General features: G+C 49.7%; 1 protein-coding gene across 1 annotated transcript; it reads left to right on the top strand.

The window, feature by feature from the left end:
- The first annotated feature begins 6,277 nt into the window (after positions 1 to 6,277).
- On the top strand, positions 6,278 to 15,244 carry HPX (hemopexin). Its single transcript, XM_073808564.1, has 10 exons — positions 6,278 to 6,371; positions 6,755 to 6,819; positions 6,918 to 6,989; positions 7,168 to 7,289; positions 8,897 to 9,044; positions 9,738 to 9,950; positions 10,214 to 10,321; positions 14,474 to 14,604; positions 14,685 to 14,847; positions 14,985 to 15,244. The coding sequence occupies exons 1-10, from the start codon at positions 6,289 to 6,291 to the stop codon at positions 15,242 to 15,244; spliced, it is 1,365 nt and encodes a 454-aa protein (XP_073664665.1). The 5' UTR covers positions 6,278 to 6,288.
- The last annotated feature ends 2,037 nt before the right edge of the window (positions 15,245 to 17,281 follow it).

The raw sequence follows: 17,281 nt of genomic DNA, 5'->3' as shown, positions 1-17,281 counted from the left end.
TAAGTCTTTTTTTTTTTTGCTGTACGCGGGCCTCTCACTGTTGTGGCCACTCCCGTTGCGGAGCACAGGCTCCGGACGCGCAGGCTCAGTGCCCATGGCTCACGGGCCCAGCCACTCCACAGGCCCGGAGTGACAGGGATGAAAGGGATGCCTTACGGGATGAACTGGCAGCTGGACAGTGCTTCTGTGGGGTGGGAAGAGAAGTGAATCTGAAAAACAAAAGAAATTTAAACATCTCTAACTTGCTCCTCTTTAAGACTTTGGATGCCTTAAAATCATCTATAGTCTTGCAATTTTCTAGGTATGTCTGCTAAGAAAATAATTGGGCAAATGCCCAAAGAGGGTGTGTGTAGCAATGTGTATCAGAGCTTTATTTATAATAGAAAAAAAAAAATCCCGGGGAAACCTAAATGACCATCAGCAGGGAATGGTTATATAAAGTTCTGCTTACACGTATAATGGAATTATATGCATCCTTTCAAAATGCCAAAGTCTGAGACACACTGTTAACAGAAAAAAAGTTAGTGTTTTTTTTTTTTTGGTTTATTTTTGACTGCGCTGGGTCTTCGTTGCTGCTTGAGGGCTTCTCGTTGCAGTGGCTTCTCTTGTTGTGGACCACGGGCTCTAGGCGCACGGGCTTCAGTAGTTGCAGCATGTGGGCTCAGTAGTTGCGGCGCATGGGCTTAGTTGCTCCGCGGCATGTGGGATCTTCCCGGACCAGGGCTCAAACCTGCGTGCCCTTGCATTGGCAGGCAGACTTTTAACCCCTGTGCCACCAGGGAAGTCCCAGAAAAAAAGGTTTATAAAATCATACCTTTGTTTTAAAAAGGAAATTGCAAGAATAGAAAAAGACTGGAATAGACAAAATGTCAATATATAGTGGTGTTCTCTGGCTAGTAGAATTAAGACTGATTTTTATCTTCAAGAAAAAAGACTTTTAAGCCGGAGCATAATGTGGTCTCAGATATGTTTTTGAAGAGTACCATGGTTGCTACAAAGAACGTGTTATAGAGGGGCAGGAGAAGCAGAGAGGGAGAGGCTGTTTCACTAATCAGATAAGAAATGATGGTGTTTGCACTCTTAGGTCTAATTAGGAAGTAGGAACAATAGAATTCAATATTTATTAAACACATACAGTGTTTCAGACCCTGCTCTAGGCACTGAAGATACAGCATTGAATAAAGCAGATAAAATCCTGGTCCTGTTCATTAAGGCAGGATGGTGAACAGTGCAGTGCTGGAGCTGGTTCATACTGGCCCACGAGGGCTCACTGTCAAATTTTCAGGAATTTTTTTTTTTTTTTGGCCGTGCCACACAGCTTGTGGGATTTTAGTTCCCCGACCAGGGATTGAACCCAGGCCCTCTGCAGTGAGAGCTCGGAGTTCTAATCACTGGACCACCAGGGGATTCCCAAAATTTGCAGGAATTTTGACAACTGATTGTTGAAAACTCAGCCATTATTTAAAAATTAAATTATGTAAATTTAAAATTAAATTCATTTTATTAAAATCAAATATAATAAATACTCAAAACTCATCACTTCCTAATTATTTTACTGCATTTTACTATTACCTGTGCTCGTGGGCTTATTTATATGTGTCCTATCTGCAAGGTGGAAATACCACATAGTAAGTAGTATGTTACTGTGCCTTTCTTCTCAACTCCATGAGACGATGCAGCTTGAAGATGCTTGTTGGTAGCTTGAAGATGGCCGTGATAGGAGCATTTACACCACAGACACTAATAAATGCTACAAATCAGGGCTTTTTCCCTTCTGGAAAGCTGGCTGTTAAACATGCACAAGACACCCCTTGAGAGGGTAAAGAGCACACCCCAGGGAGTCGGGCAGTCAGATCTTAATCATGGCTCTACCACTTGCTAATAATGGGCTTTGGCTAAGACACCAAAAGTCGGTTTCCCCATGTGTAACATGGGACTAATAATACAGTATATATTTTATTAAATCATACCAATAATATGATTTAATAAAATAATCCATGTTAAGTGTTTAGCACAATGCCAGGCACGTACATGTGCCCAACAGATATGAGCAAATTATTATTATAATTAGTTATTCATAGGGAAGCAAGAATAGACTATGCAGGAAGGTCCATTAGAAACAGAGCAAGAGAAAATCCTGGAGGAGTTGTTTGGGAGCAGCAAGCACTTTTTGGTACCTGGAGCTGTATCCCAATTCTTCTAAGCCCAGGGCAAGGGAGAATCCAGTCTCTGCTCCCTGGAGTACACAGCCACAGGCAGCAGGCCCAGCACAGGCAGCACTCAGTGGACCCAGGAGAAGTAAGTGAGGTCAGAGAACTCAGATGACAGCAGGGCAGGCTGTACACATCCATTCCAAGGGACAGTGCGTCAGTGTCCGGCTTAAATGTGGTCCCTGGCAATGCAGGGGAAAGCTCTGTCCATGAAGATGTTTGCAGGCCCATATTCAGACTGCCTTAGGGGGAAGCCAGAAAGCTGCTTGTTATGAGGATTGGGAAGGCTACATGGAAAAGGGGACGGTTGTATATTTCTGGGCTTGAATTCCCCAAGAAATCAAGCAAGAGACTGAGATCCCCACACCCGCTCTGGGCAGCAGAGATTTGCAGAGGGAGAGGACGTGGCACCAAGGCCCCACAGCCAGGCTGAGAAGAGCGAAGGAGGAAGGCTGTAGGGAGCCAGTTTCTGGGAGGAAAAACTCCGGGGCTGTGGCCTCTGGTCGAAGGATGGGAGCGCACTGATCCCTTCGGCCTCCAGGGGGCGCTCAGGCCCAAGTATGGGCAAGCGCTTTGTCCTGAGCCGAAGCCAGCGCGCTGGGAAGGACTCAGGACAAGCAGAAACAGCCGTCTCAAGTGAGGAGAAGAGAAGCAAGGCCAGCCCTATCTTAGGCCCCTGAGAACAGTTGCCTTGTGCCCTGTTACCAGCACCAGGATGGCCAACATATCCACAGCCTGGGTTCTCAAATGGCCTCTCAGCCCCTGCTCAGAATATGAGCTTCGACCTGAGCTGCCTGCCATGTAGAAGACTCTGTGCTAGTCTAGTCCCTGAGAGGCTGGGGGGATGGGAGTGGGCGGGAGGAAGGAGGAAGGCTTCCAATTATGGCATCTAAGCCACCTTAGGGTAGACAAGCAAATTAGGAAACAACACGGGAAAAGTGCCACAAATCACTCTTCTGCGACAGGTAGATAGGGGTGCCATGAAGGGGACCAGAGCTGTGTGGGAAAGAAGAGGCTGAGCTGAAAAACCGCCATCCAGTATATGTGCTGTCTCCCCTCAAAGAGCCCGGCTAGGGCACAGGAAGGCTGCTGCCTGGACCAGCAGGCCCGTGCGGGGCCCTGCCAGTACAACTATCGAAGACCCTCACTGTGGGTTTTCTGAGGGGTGTCCGGGACTCGGTGTGAATGCTTCCATCTCCCCAGGCAGGCTCAGTGAAATCTGCAGGACACGCAGACACAGTTCTGGAGCTAGAGACAGCTGTCGAGGGGTTTGCTGATGAAAGGTTCACGGGGTGCTCAAGGAGGGAGAATCCCAGGAAGGTTATATAAGGTTTGAGAGGCTGAAGAACAGGAGAGGGGGAGTCTGGGAGTAGCGGCCCCCAGTGCCCAGTGCCCAGCAGCTGGGGGGAAGCAGGTGCAGTCAGAGACGCCCAGCAGTGGGAGAAGGTGGGTGTCAGGTATGTGTTGAGGGAGCCGAGGCACTGTCCATACTGCCAAGGGCCCGGGGAGTCCAGCTTTGTTCACTAACCTAAGGGGAGGAATGCTGTTAACATGGCTGTCTCCACTGCAAGTCAGGAGAGGATGCTGAGGCTTTTGGCAGAGGCGTGATGACACGCTGTTCCAGAGGTCCCAGAAATCTCTGTCTTCCTGTTAGGAGGAATCTTCGCAGAGTAGATAAGGGAAGTGAGAACTTTGCTAAGGTTATATATGTCAAGGGCATCTGAGAGGGATCAGGGCTCCTTCAGGCTGGACTGGGGAACAGGGATCCTGGAACCTCAGCCTGGCCCAGAGCTGACTCTGCCCATATTTGTCTCCTGTAACTACATCTCAGATAGAAATGGGGCAGACTTTGGGAGTAGCCCCAGTGAGTGCCGAAGATAGCAGGTACCAGAGATAGCAGGGCTAAGAGGAGGAGAGGGATGTAGGGCAAGGACACTGGAGAGAGAAACAAGACCATAAGATGGTCAGTGCCAAGGAGACCTGGGACCCTTAGATCACGACATGCCTCCAAAGTAACACACCCCCAATCCCGATATTCTCCTTACCCCAGAAGCAGGAAAATTGTTAGCAATTTGGCTGCAACATTAGTAACACTATGCAGTACTTGAAATTAATTTTTTTCATTCAACAAATATTTATTGAGCATCTATTACAGGCATACTTGTTTATTGCACTTTATTGCACTTCACAGATGTGGCATTGTTTTTACAAATTGAATGTTTGTGGCAACCCTGTGTTGAGCAAGTCTGTTGGCACCTTTTTTCCAACAGCAGCATTTGCTCAGTTCATGTCACTGTGTCACATTCTGGTAATTCTTGAAATATTTCAAACTTTTTCATTATTATTATATTTGTTATGGTGATCTGTGATGTTACTGTTGTAAAAAGATTACAACTCCCTGAAGGAGCTGCACCTTCTCTCCACGTTGTGGACCCCAGATCTGGATCTCTCCCCGGAGCTCCAGACATCTCTTTCTGATTTCCAGGCTGACATCTTCAACTTAGACGTTCTGTAGGCACCTCAGATTCAGCATCCCCCAAACGGAGCTCAGTATTTTTAAATTAAGGTATGTACATTGTTTTTAGACCTAATGCTATTACATACTTAATAAATTACAGTATAGTGTAAACATAACTTTTTAAAATTTTTTATTTTTTTAAAATTTATTTTATTTTTGGCTGAGTTGGGTCTTTTTTGCTGCACGCGGCCTTTCTCTTGTTGTGGCGAGTGGGGGCTACTCTTCGTTGTGGTGGGCATGCTTCTCATTGCGGTGGCTTCTCTTGTTGCAGAGCACGGGCTCTAGGCATGTGGGCTTCAGTAGTTGTGGCACGAGGGCTCAGTAGTTGTAGCTCGCAGGCTCTGGAGCGCAAGCTCAGTAGTTGTGGCTTGCAGGCTCTAGAGTGCAGGCTCAGTAGGTGTGGCGCACGGGCTTAGTTGCTCCACGGCATGTGGGATCTTCCCAGAGCAGAGATTGAACCTGTGTCTCCTGCATTGGCAGGCAGATCCTTAACCACTGCGCCACCAGGGAAGTCCCATGTAAACATAACTTTTATATGCACTGGGAAACCAAAAAATTTGTTTGACTCACTTTATTGCAATATTCACTTTATTGCAAGGGTCTGGAACAAACCTGAGATATCTCTGAGGTATGCCTGTACATGCCAGGTACTAGATGGAGAAAATGTAATGGTACAGGGACTGCCCTGGTGGTCCAGTGGTTAAGACTCTGCCCTTCCGATGCAAGTGGCACAGGTTCGATCCCTGGTTGGAGAACTAAGATCCCACATGCTGCGTGGTGTGGCAAAATTTTTTTTAAAAAATGTAATGGTACATAAAACTACGGAGAAAGTCTAATTACTAGTAGGTCTCTCTGGAAGAGAGACACCTCTTCCTGCACCATTACTGTCAGCCCTTCCCTCCCAGGTGAGTTTTGCAAAGCTCTTTGTCAATGGGGGTGGGGGCTAGGGTGGAACTTGGACTTTTGGCAACAGTGAAATATTATTGACCCATCAAGTGTAAAGCTAAAGAGGCTGGGGAATGCCCCCAAAAGGCCCCTGATGGAGCTTGGAAGAAGCTGTTCTCTGAGCAGTTCTAAGTGTGTTAGTGTATGTGTGTGGTTACTCAGTATATGTAAGTGTCAGTGTCCTTAGGGGTCTCAGAGCTGGGCATGGCACCGTACACAAAAATGTTCCTTTCCTCTTCTCTCCTCCTGCATTGTTGAGGTAAATCCAACCACAGAAAGGTGGCCCTCAATCAATCTACCCCCTTTCCCGACCTTATGGGCACTCAGACCCATCACCAAGGTGAAGAGAGTCACAGTCGAACACCAGTGGGCTGGGCTAGTCACTGCTCAAAAGTCACTGAAGGGGGATGGCTCTCCTGCCGGGAAGAGTTAGTCTTGGACTCAGATTTCTGTCCAGACCCTGACCTTATTTGCACTGATGTAATCAGCCAATATTGGCATAGCCCTGAGAGATCTCATTCCCAGCAGGCTTGGAGGTGGGGTGGTGCTGCTGCCATGCCTATATAGGGGCTCATCCAGGGGCCCAGAACTGTCCTGTGGCCTCTCCAGCTCATCATGGCTCGGGCACTGGGAACACCAGTTGTACCGTGGTTGTTGGGCTTGTGCTGGTCTCTGGCTAACGCCCATCCTCTTTCTCTGTGAGTGAAGCCGGGGCTGGAGGAGGACCGGGCTCCAGATTAAGAGTGGGCTAGGGGGCTTCCCTGGTGGCGCAGTGGTGGAGAGTCTGCCTGCCGATGCAGGGGACACGGGTTTGTGCCCCGGTCCGGGAAGATCCCACATGCCGCGGAGCGGCTGGGCCCATGAGCCACGGCCGCTGAGCCTGCGCGTCCGGAGCCTGTGCTCTGCAACGGGAGAGGCCACAACAGTGAGAGGCCCGCGTACCGCAAAAAAAAAAAAAAAGAAAAAAAAAAAAAAGAGTGGGCTAGGGTCAGTTTTTAGGTCTGGGGCAAGTCTGGGGTCAGGAGCTAAAGGAGAGGGATTGGACCCTGTGGAGCCAGACATCTCCGTGTCTTCTCTCTAGGGCTAATGCCCCTAGGCATGGAGCTGAACATGGGAATGCAACCAAGTTGGACCCCGATGTGATCGGTGAGACCCTGACTTCCTGAGTCTATCTGTCTAGCTGTGTCTCTGCGCTGTATCATCTGACTGGCCTTTTATTTGCTATCGCCCCACCTCCTTCCCAGAACGCTGCTCGGATGGCTGGGGCTTTGATGCTACTACCCTGGATGAGCATGGGACTATGCTGTTTTTTAAAGGTAGGAGGGGCTGGGATTGGGGCATTTGGGACCTCAGACTTGGTCCCCTTCATCGAGGGTGTATCCATCTGCAGGAGATCGTAGGAATTATCTGAGAGTATCACCCATAGCTTCTTTGTAACTAGCTCAGTAGGCCAAAAGTTTGTTCCGGGTCCCTCAGTGAGTGTGCGTTTTGCAGGGGAGTTCGTGTGGAAGGGTCAAGACTGGACTCGGGAGTTAATCTCAGAGAGGTGGAAGGATGTCCCTGGCCCCGTGGATGCTGCATTCCGCCATGGTCATGACAGAGTCTTTCTGATCAAGGTACGGCTGGGCCAAGGTCACGGCCAGGCCAGGAAGTGCTGGAATCAACACTAGAGACCCTCCGCCAAGTGGCCCTGGCATGGAGCCCTTACCAACAGGTTCCAGGTTTCCTCCCCCTGCGCCTGCCTTTTCTGAGAAAGCTCAGGCTAGGGGAGTCGGTGTGCACGCGGGCCTGGGAAGCACAACAGCCAGTGGCTCTTCCTCAGTCCTAATCTGCGTCCACACCTCTCTGCTACTCCTCAATCTGTCCACCATCCTTTCCTTCCGGGAAATTTCTTCCCTTGCTTCCACGACCCTGCGTCAAGTCTTCTTCCTGTGGTTGCCAGGTTGTTCACAACACAGTGGTACCTGGCCGAGGGGCAAGTGGAGGATGAGATCCAGCCCACTGTGCTTGTCAAGTCCCAGGCCTTGGCCCAGCCTGTGTCTGCTCCTAGCACCTTCCCCTGACTCGCACAAGGATGCTGTGTGGTCGGGGCGGCCCTCGCTACCAGCTTTGTTTTCCCTCCTGCCTCTTTTCCTGCTCTTCTCAGGCTTCTCATCCTGGGCCACGCCTTGAATGTTTCTTGGGGATCCTCCCCAGCCCTTCCATACACCCTGCCTGGGTGATCTCAACCACTGCCACGGCTCTGAGTTCTCTCCACGTTGTGGACCCCAGATCTGGATCTCTCCCCGGAGCTCCAGACATCTCTTTCTGATTTCCAGGCTGACATCTTCAACTTAGACGTTCCGTAGGCACCTCAGATTCAGCATCCCCCAAACGGAGCTCAGTATCTTCTGTACAAATTCACCCCTCCTCCTCAGTTCCCTGTTTCAGCAAATGGTACCACCACGTGCTGATTCCTGCAAGCCAGGTGCACATGGGTCTTGAGACCTGGACCCTGGTTATCTCTACAGGTTTATCTCCTCCTCCACCACATTCACTGTGTGCCAGCCACATGAGCATGCTGTGTACATGCTACTCCCTCTGCTGATAACGCCCAGTCCACACTTGTCTACCTGGAATATTCCTGCTCAGTTTTTAACTCTTGGCCCAAATGCCTCCTCCTCTGTGCAGCCTTCCAGGAATTCTCTAGGTTGACTTAGGTATTCCCCCTTTATTCCCAGTGCACTTCACATGCCTCCACCTTGGGGCTCACATGGCTAGGATTGTAGGATCCTTTCTGCTTTTGTACAGTGAACTCCTTGAAGGCAGAGACAGAGTCTTGCCACCCCTTTATCCCCAGTGCCTCTCACAATGCCTGGCATATGGTAAGTCATTCAGCAACTGTTTCTTGAGTGAATAAATGAACAAATGAATGTATGAATGGATGGATGATTGCAGGATGACTATTTGTGGATGTGTTTGCCAAAACCAGTGGTATTGCAGATAATTGTGCCATGGGAGTATCTGGTTGTACATAGACAGTTGTGTGTGGTACAGTAACAGTGATGGGATTTGCACAAACTGAAGTTGTGCAAGGGGACAGCACACTGTTGTCCACAGATGGACTGAGAGTGTGTGGGACTGCAGAAGGATATTATGTAAGTGCAATAGATCAAAGACGTGTGGGACGGCAGAGTGGCAGTATCTGGCGTGCATACTAAAAATAGCATGTTTTTGCATGCAGGGGGACAGAGTCTGGGTATACCCTCATGATAAGAAGGAATATCCAAAGTTGCTCCAAGAGGAGTTTCCTGGAATCCCATCCCCAGTGGATGCAGCTGTGGAATGTCACACTGAAGAATGCAGAAATGAGGGTGTCTTGTTCTTCCAAGGTCAGTCCAGGCTGGAATAAGAGAGCCTGGGGTAGTGGTAGGTTGGTGGTTATAGAGGTAGTGGTAGGGATGGTGGTGGTGGTGGAACCACTATATGGCTTCCTGATGAAGGGAAGGAGTAGAGAAGCCAATTATGGTCTAGTGGTCAAGTAGAGGAAGGAGGGGAAGTCATCCTGGAGAAGGTAACTGGGTGTAATTCTGCTAAAAGTCCCTCATTGTCCCCCATGACCCTTAGGACAAATCTAGGTTCCTTAGTTTTACATACAAGGTTCTCCATGACCAAGTCCCTATTGATCCTCCAGCCTTGAGTCTCATCAAACGCTTACCTTGAACATGAAGCCCCAGAAACGCTATGCTGTTCCCTGTACACCCAATTTGCTTCATGCTTTAGACTTTTGTTTCTGGAGTTACATCTCCCCATCTTGTCTGCCTTGTAACTCCTCCTTCAGATTTTAGTTTAAGTATCACCTTCTCTGGAAAGCTTTCCCTGACTCGTCCCACCGCCCTTGCTGAGCTGATCACGTGTACTTTGCTGCTCCATTTTATTGTATGATTACTTTCCTCAACTGTTTCCCTGCTGGGCTGTGAGCTCCACGTGATGGGGACCATATCTGGTCCATCCTGGGGCCAGTACAAACACAAGGGAAGGCACAGCCCGGCCTCACTGAATGCTTGTTGGTTGATTGGACAAAGGCAACCGCACGTGGTTCTGGGACTTCACTACAAAAACCAAAAAGGAACGTTCCTGGCAGGCTGTTGGCAACTGCTCTTCTGCCATGCGATGGCTCAGCCGCTACTACTGCTTCCGGGGTAACCAATTCCTGCGCTTCAACCCTGTCACGGGAATGGTGTTTCCTAAATACCCTCTGGATGTCCGAGACTACTTTATGCCCTGCCCTGGCAGAGGTGAGAAAGCCCAAGCCCTGGGACCTCCTGGAATTTGTCCACCTTCACTGAGTTCGCGGACCCCATATAAGCCAGCTCCTACCTTCACCCTGTGGAATGACACCTTGGCCCTTGCCCTAGCTCCACTTCCATTCTGGCTCTCCCCAGCTGTCCTCATATGGGGACAACCTGCACCCCCAATAACCCCAGCCATCTCTTCCACCTCGGAACTCATTCTGACCTCTTGCCTTCCTGTGTTCCCCCTCACCCATTTCTCCCCCAAGGCCATGCACACGGGAATGCGACTCGCCATGGGGATAAACGCTGTAGCCCAGATCTAGTCTTGTCTGCACTGCTGTCTGACAAACACGGTGCCACCTATGCCTTCAGTGGTAAGAGATGCCCTCCAACTCCCCCATCTCTGCCCTCCATACCTCCCGTCTCTTTCACGTGTGTCTCCCATCTCTGGCACATTTCCTCCATTTTCATCACTGTGCCCCATATTTTGTCCCGTCGGCCCCCATCCTTACATGCTATCATGCCCCTTTTCACCCCTCACTTCGTCCAATGCATATGGTTCAACCTGTCTCTCATCGCTGAGGCCTCTAGCTTCACCTGTCTGCCTCCCAGTACCATCTGTTGGTACATAGGGACCTCCTGGCCCCATGACTCCTCATATTCTCTTTGCTCTTGCATGTCTCGCAGGGTCCTCTGGCCCTCCCCACCTTGAGCTTCTCATCAGGAGCTCCATCTTGTTCCAGGTGCCTGGTTCCTATGTGCAGGCCTCTGGGCACAGCATTACCTGGGGATGAGATGTTCCCCTTGCTGAGAACCGGCCAACAACTGTTCAGTCCCTTAGACCTTTAGGCAATAGTTTCACCAGCCTGAAGAGATTTCTCCTCTGAGTGACCAGGAGAAACCCCTCTCCCCAGACCTGTGACATTAAAAACCATCGGATGATACCTAAGGATGTTCTGGGGCTAGTCAGACAGGTAGTGATAAGTCTTGATCTATACTTGAGAACAGCTCCAAGAGAAGGAGTGACCTACCACATTACACTCAGCCTAAGATATATGTATGATCAGACACAAATGTAAAATAGTGGTGAGAATACAGAAGAGTGAAAATCCTTTCTTGCTCCTAATCCCTGAATAAATCTGATCAGATATGACTACGAAGCTAGAATGAAAAATACACAGCTGCAAGGAGAGCATATGCCCACAGCAGGAATGCGTGCTGTAATGAGAACGTGCCTCCGTGATGAAACACACACCTGTAGTGAAAAGGTAGACCTATGCTGAGAATATATGCCAGAGTAAGAACACAAAAGTGTCAGAAGCACATGCAGCTACGGTGAGAGCGAGGCACCATGGGGAGGACACATACACAGAGCGAAATAGCAATGCTTACAGAGATAGAGAGATAAACAGACATAGAGAGATATGGAGATAGAGACACTAAGAAAATAGGGCCACAGGGACCACACAGAGATGTAGAGAGAACACCCAGCCATGGAGAGATCACGGAACCTCAAGACCATGTGTCCATAAGTAGAATGCAGCTGAATTCCTAAATCAGGAGTATTAGAGATGTTCTATAGCTGTTGAGAGAACATTGTTATGTTAAAAATACCCAGCTGAGGTGGGAACTCACTGTCTTGGTGAAAACACCAGTGTGACCCAGCCACTCAGCACAGGGCTGGTCCTCCCCTCTCCCTTATTGATAAGTCTCTTGTCTGTACCTCATAGCTGCTAATCCATTCTTTCCGTTTTGTCACTACTTCGGCTCGCACAGGGACCATCACGCCCTCTCTACTTTCTCTCTAGTCAGGATCTTTCAGCCTCAGATCCGACTGATAACTGCCTCGGCTCTCTTTTTCCTACTTGGATTTCCAGAGAGAGAATGGGACTGGCTCAGCCCATATTTTTATTCCAGACCACATTCGAGTGGCTGCTGGTCGGCCTCTGCATCGACTTCTAATGGACTGGGGGCTCAGCACTTACTTCCTCTGCACAAAATGCAGCGCAGCTCTGATTCTCAAAATAGGGGCCACGAGCAGCGTAGTTTCAGCAGGAGGGGAAGGTGGGTATGTAGTTACTGTGACTTGCCCAGTTAATACCCATAAGGAGAACTTGTGGTTGCATTGGGAATACCAGCTATTTTTCGAGCACCAAAAAATAATCGAGTACCTGATAGGCACTGGGCATTTTTTCTAGGCACTGAGATACAGTCGTGAACATGGCAGATGAGACACCTGCCTTCAGAGAGCCTGCTAGACGGAGAGAGGACAGTAAAAAAGAGAAAGTGAAAGAGAATACTTTCAGGCAGCGTTAACAGCTGTGATGTGTTCTGGGAACATCAGAATGCTTCTTATTCTCAAATACCATTTGAAGCTAGAATAAATGAATGTATGAGTCGTTGATGTTTTAAAATATAAAATAAAAGAATGTTAAGTGTCCCCAAAAAGCTGTGAAGAAAATAAGACAGGATAATGGGATAGAGGTGAAGAGAATTAGGGGCCCCTTCACTGAAGAGACGATTTTTGAGCTGAGATTTCAGTGATCAAAAGGAATTAGCCACGTAAAGCACTGGAGGAGAAGCATTTTAGGGAGGGTAGACAGCAAATACTTCGGGGAGGCAAGAAAGGAGGCCAGTGTGGCTGACACGCTGAGAAGGAGCCAGGTAAGTGGCTTGAAAAGAGGGAGGCAGGGGTCAGATGACATGGGCCTGGTAAGGATTTTCAACTGTAAAAGGAAGCCGGGAAGGGCTCTTGATCAGAGCTGTGATATGTTCTGGCTTATTTTTTTAAGCATCTGTCTTTTTATCTTACTTATTTATTTATTTAATTTATTTATGGCTGCGTTGGGTCTTCATTGCTGTGCGCTGGCTTTCTCTAGCTGGTGGCGAGCGGGGGCTACTCTTCGTTGCGGTGCCCAGGCTTCTCATTGCGGTGGCTTCTCTTGTGGCGGAGCACGGGTCCTAGGGTGCGCAGGCTTCAGTAGTTGTGGCACGCTGGCTTCAGAAGTTGTGGCTTGCGGGCTCTAGAGCGCAGGCTCAGTAGTTGTGGCGTACGGGCTTAGTTGCTCCGTGGCATGTGGGATCTTCCCGGACCAGGGCTCAAATCCGTGTCCCCTGCATTGGCAGGCGGATTCTTAACCACTGCGCCACCAGGGAAGCCCATGACTTATTTTTTTTAAAAGATCATCCTGGCTTCTTGTGGAATATAAGTCACAGAGGTACAATTGTGTAAGCAGGGAATCCAGCAAGGAGTTCTTGCAGCTGTCTGGATTAGAGGTGATGACAGCTTGGACTGGGATAACAGCAGCAGAGGTGGTGAGGGGTCATCGTGACGTATTCTGGAAGTCGGGCCCATAGCATCTAACCAATGCCTTGGGTATTGATCGGAGTGGGGAAGGGGAAAGAGAGGTTTCAAGAATGACTTGGCTTTTAGGGACTGGGAAACTAGGTGACTGGTGGTTTCTTTTTCTAAAATTGGGAAAGACTAGGGAAGGAGATGTGTGTGTGTGTGTGTGTGTGTGTGTGTGTTTGGTGGGGGCAGAAATAAGTTTGGACACATTAGGGTTTTGGTGTCTAATGGTCCCAAATGGACAGGTCAGGTAGGCAGCTGAGTTTGCGCCTGACACTCAAAGAAGCAGTCCATCAGATCCAAAGGGAACAGATCAAAAGTCATCAGTATATAGGTGGTGTTTAAAGCCCTGGACTAGGTGAAATCACCAAGAGAGTGAGTATATATAGAGCAGAGGTCCAAACTGGGGGATTCCAATAATAGATATCAGGCTGAAGAGGAGTCAGAAAGTTAAGAAGAACCCTGGAAGAGTCTGGAATCACAGAGCCAAGATCCAAAAAAGATATTTAAAGAAGGGACCTGTGAGCAGTCAAATGCCACTGAGAGGTAGAGTAAGATGTAGACATTAGATTTGGCAAGTTGGAGGATACTAGTGACCTTGAAAAGAGAAATCTCAATGGCAAAGGGAAACAGGAATGTAAGTGAAGTGGGCTGAGGAAGCAAAGGTAAATGAGAGTTTAGACAATTCCTCTAATAAGTTGTTATGAAAAGGGGAGAGGAAAATTAGGGTGCTGGTCTGGCTACTCCCTCCGTATCCTACCATCTCAAGGGATTAGAGAACACAGCCAGCGTGAGAACGCCCAGGGGAAGCTTGCTGCGCTGCTTCCTTTTGAACTCCTGGCCACTGTCTCACTGTAGCATCTCTGCACACAGACATCTGAGATGCATAAGGAGACCCCACTGAACCCCATGACGGACGTTGGCCTTACCTGGCAACTTGGCCACTGTTCTCCAAGCTCGCCCTTCCGTCAGGCCCCTACTGACTCCGATTCCAATTAGGTCACAATGCCCAACTTTGCCAACCAAGTCTTCCTCAGCTCCTCACATGGCCTCTTCCCTCTTGGCCTCTGGATGCATTCTTTCCTCCCTCTCGAGACTCACCCCTGCCTCTGTCACTTGCCTCTTCACTGCCTGGCCTTTTACCACCAGTACTAGAGGTACCTCTGCTACCCCACAGGATCCCACTACTGGCGTCTGGACAGCAGCCAGGACGGGTGGCATAGCTGGCCCATTGAGCATCTGTGGCCCCATGGTCCTTCAACAGTGGATACTGCCTTTTCCTGGGATGATAAGGTCTATCTGATCCAGGTGTGTGTTGGGAGTGACGCATGAGGTGGAGACTGGGAAAATACCCAGCTCTGTGCTGATTAATGTCCTTTGTCCTCCAGGGCACCCAGGTATATATCTTCCTGACAAAGGGAGGCTATATCCTAGTAGATGGTTATCCAAAGCGGCTGGAGAAGGAATTCGGGAGCCCTCATGGGATCAACCTTGATACTGTGGATGCAGCCTTTACCTGTCCTGGGTCTTCTCGCCTCCACATCATGGCAGGTGAGGGGTGTCGGGCGCTGAGGGGGGGGCCTGTTCTGCTACTTCTCCGTGGCACAGATCCCCGTCATGGCGTGAGAAGAGCCAGGTCAGGATCCCCATGACGTGGAAGCCATGTTATGTCCGGTGTTTCTTCCCAGGACGGCGGCTGTGGTGGCTGGACCTGAAGTTAGGAGCTCAAGCCACGTGGACAGAGCTTCCTTGGCCCCATGAAAAGGTTGACACGGCCCTGTGTATGGAAAAGTCTCTGGGCCCCAGCTCGTGTTCCGCCAATGGTCTCGGCTTGTACCTCGTCCAAGGCCCCAATTTGTACTGCTACGGAGACGTGGAGAAATTGAATGTGGCCAAGGCCCTTCCCCAGCCCCAGAAAGTAAACAGCCTCCTGGGTTGCCCTCACTGACAGCACTGCTGATGTGAGGCTGGCCCAGCTCCTTCTCCTGGTTTTCCTTACAATAAAGCCAGAGTGCTCCCTCGCTTGGATCAAAAGGCCCTGGTTGTGGAACAATCTCCCTTCTTTCTTTGAGTTGAGCAGCTCGTAACCTCTCTTTGGAGGCTCTTAAATAGGCTGTGGGAGACCAGGGAGGGGAGGGCTCAGGGACAGACCTCATTTCTGCACAGGTGATTCCTGAACCCCGGTCATAAACTGACTTTTTCCAGACGACTGAGACAGAGAGGGAAACAGAGGAACCAAAGTAGAGAAAGGAAGCCCTGTGTCTACCCAGCACGTAAGAGGCAGAGCAGGGACTCTGCCCCCACCTGCTAATAACTGACCACAGCTTGGCCCCAGGACATTGGGAAAATAGGGCTGGAGGCGGCTACGTTTGTGCAAAGTGGGTTGGCTCGGTGCTGCCACGGAGGGCCGCGCGGGCCCTCAAATCATAGGTCCAGGGGGTTCAGGGAGCATCACTCCAGAAGACAAGTCTTTGGTTGCTATGAGTTAGGCATAACAAGTGGAATGAAAACAGAGCGTTTTCACTCACCTGGGGCAAGCTGGGGAAAGGGGAGGAAGCCTGATTCGGGGGGGTGGCACCATGAAACACATCTGCAAAACGTCACACAGCCCTTGGGGGGTCCTGCTGGCTAAGTCCCCTGGGTATCTGCACCATCTAGGCCAGCAAGTGTCGTCTGGGTGGAGGTTGCAGTGGTTTGTTCTTTTCAGGTCATAAGCTGACCAAGGCTTTAGGCTCCAAACTTACTGACAACCATTTGACTGGGGATTGGCCTGGACTATAGACAACTGGGTCTCAGGTGAGACCCTTTTCCTCCTCTACGTTTCCAACCCACCTGAGCTTGAAAGTTTGTTTGTTTTGGGCTCAAAAAAATAGCCTCAGACTCTAGCAGAGGGCCCTCATTCTGAGCTTCCATATCTTAGCCTCAGTGACTTCTTCCATAAAATGGGTATAATACTAGACACCTCCCAGTGACAATGAGTATGGATGGAACTCAACCCATCTCTTGGATTCACTCCGGAAGGGGCCTGAAAGGATACCCACACTCTGGCCCATGGCCTCTCCTGGTTTAGGGTCAGCCCCTCCTGACCTGGTGGCCTCCTGCTCTTTCATGGGTAGAAGAGTAGATGGACAAGCTTTGCACTGGGAGGCCAGGCCATAGAGTGGCTCCCAATAGGCACCAGGCCCCTGCGGTTCAGTTGAATTGCCTGAGGTTCCTTGCCCAGCCTCAACAGCTAGGAAGGGAAGCAGGGGATGAACCTGGGCCCTTTAGATCAGGGTCCACCCAGCACTTGTGGTTGGCTGGGGCTGGGAACTAAGGTAGGGGCCAGGCACCAGGGCTGTGGGGTCCACTTCCAAGGAGTGTCTTGAGCTTTCTTTTCCAACCCAGAAGATGTCTGGATGGTTCTCCTCATGGGATGGCTGCTCCCCCTTCAGTCTGAGGGGTGAGAACAAGGCCAGAGTCTCAGTTCTGGGCCTTATTCAGTCCATGTGTCACCTATGGGGCCATCCCTGCATCATGTCAGGGAGGCTAGAGGTGTCTAAACAGTTATCCAGCAACTCTGCTGGATACTCAAGGTTAACTTCCTCCTCTCTATTGAGAAAGGAGAACTTAAGTCTCCTCTTTCTTCTCTTCTCCCATCTGCTCTGTTGCAGGGAAGCCTCTAGCTTGTGTCCAAGGACTCCAAGAAAAGGTCCAACTCATGCTTCTTCCATCCATGCATTTAGTACCTCCTATGTTCAGGGCAGTGCATTTGATGCTGTGGACCATGTCTTCCTCCTTGAGTCTTTCCTCCCTTGGATTTCCTCCATGACATTTACTCTCTCCTGATCGTCTCTTACTCTCTGTTTCTTCTCAGCTTTCCTCTTGGCCTTCTTTTCCTCTGCTGGCTTGCCAAATGCTGGCATTCCCAGAGTTCAATCCTCCATCCTTTTCTCTTCTCATCCTATATGCTCTTCCTGGGAATGTATTAGAACAATCCTGTTCA

Source organism: Tursiops truncatus, chromosome 8, assembly GCF_011762595.2.
Source record: "Tursiops truncatus isolate mTurTru1 chromosome 8, mTurTru1.mat.Y, whole genome shotgun sequence".
Classification (NCBI taxonomy): Eukaryota; Metazoa; Chordata; class Mammalia; order Artiodactyla; family Delphinidae; genus Tursiops; species Tursiops truncatus.
This window is presented reverse-complemented; position numbering and strand designations above follow the sequence as displayed.

Excerpts from the sequence above, each read along its gene's own strand:
- HPX (XM_073808564.1), top strand. The coding sequence starts at position 6,289 with ATGGCTCGGGCACTGGGAACACCAGTTGTACCGTGGTTGTTGGGCTTG. Across the intron at positions 6,372-6,754 it reads AACGCCCATCCTCTTTCTCT|GGCTAATGCCCCTAGGCATG; the intron begins GTGAGTGAAGCC and ends TCTTCTCTCTAG. Across the intron at positions 14,848-14,984 it reads TCGCCTCCACATCATGGCAG|GACGGCGGCTGTGGTGGCTG; the intron begins GTGAGGGGTGTC and ends GTTTCTTCCCAG.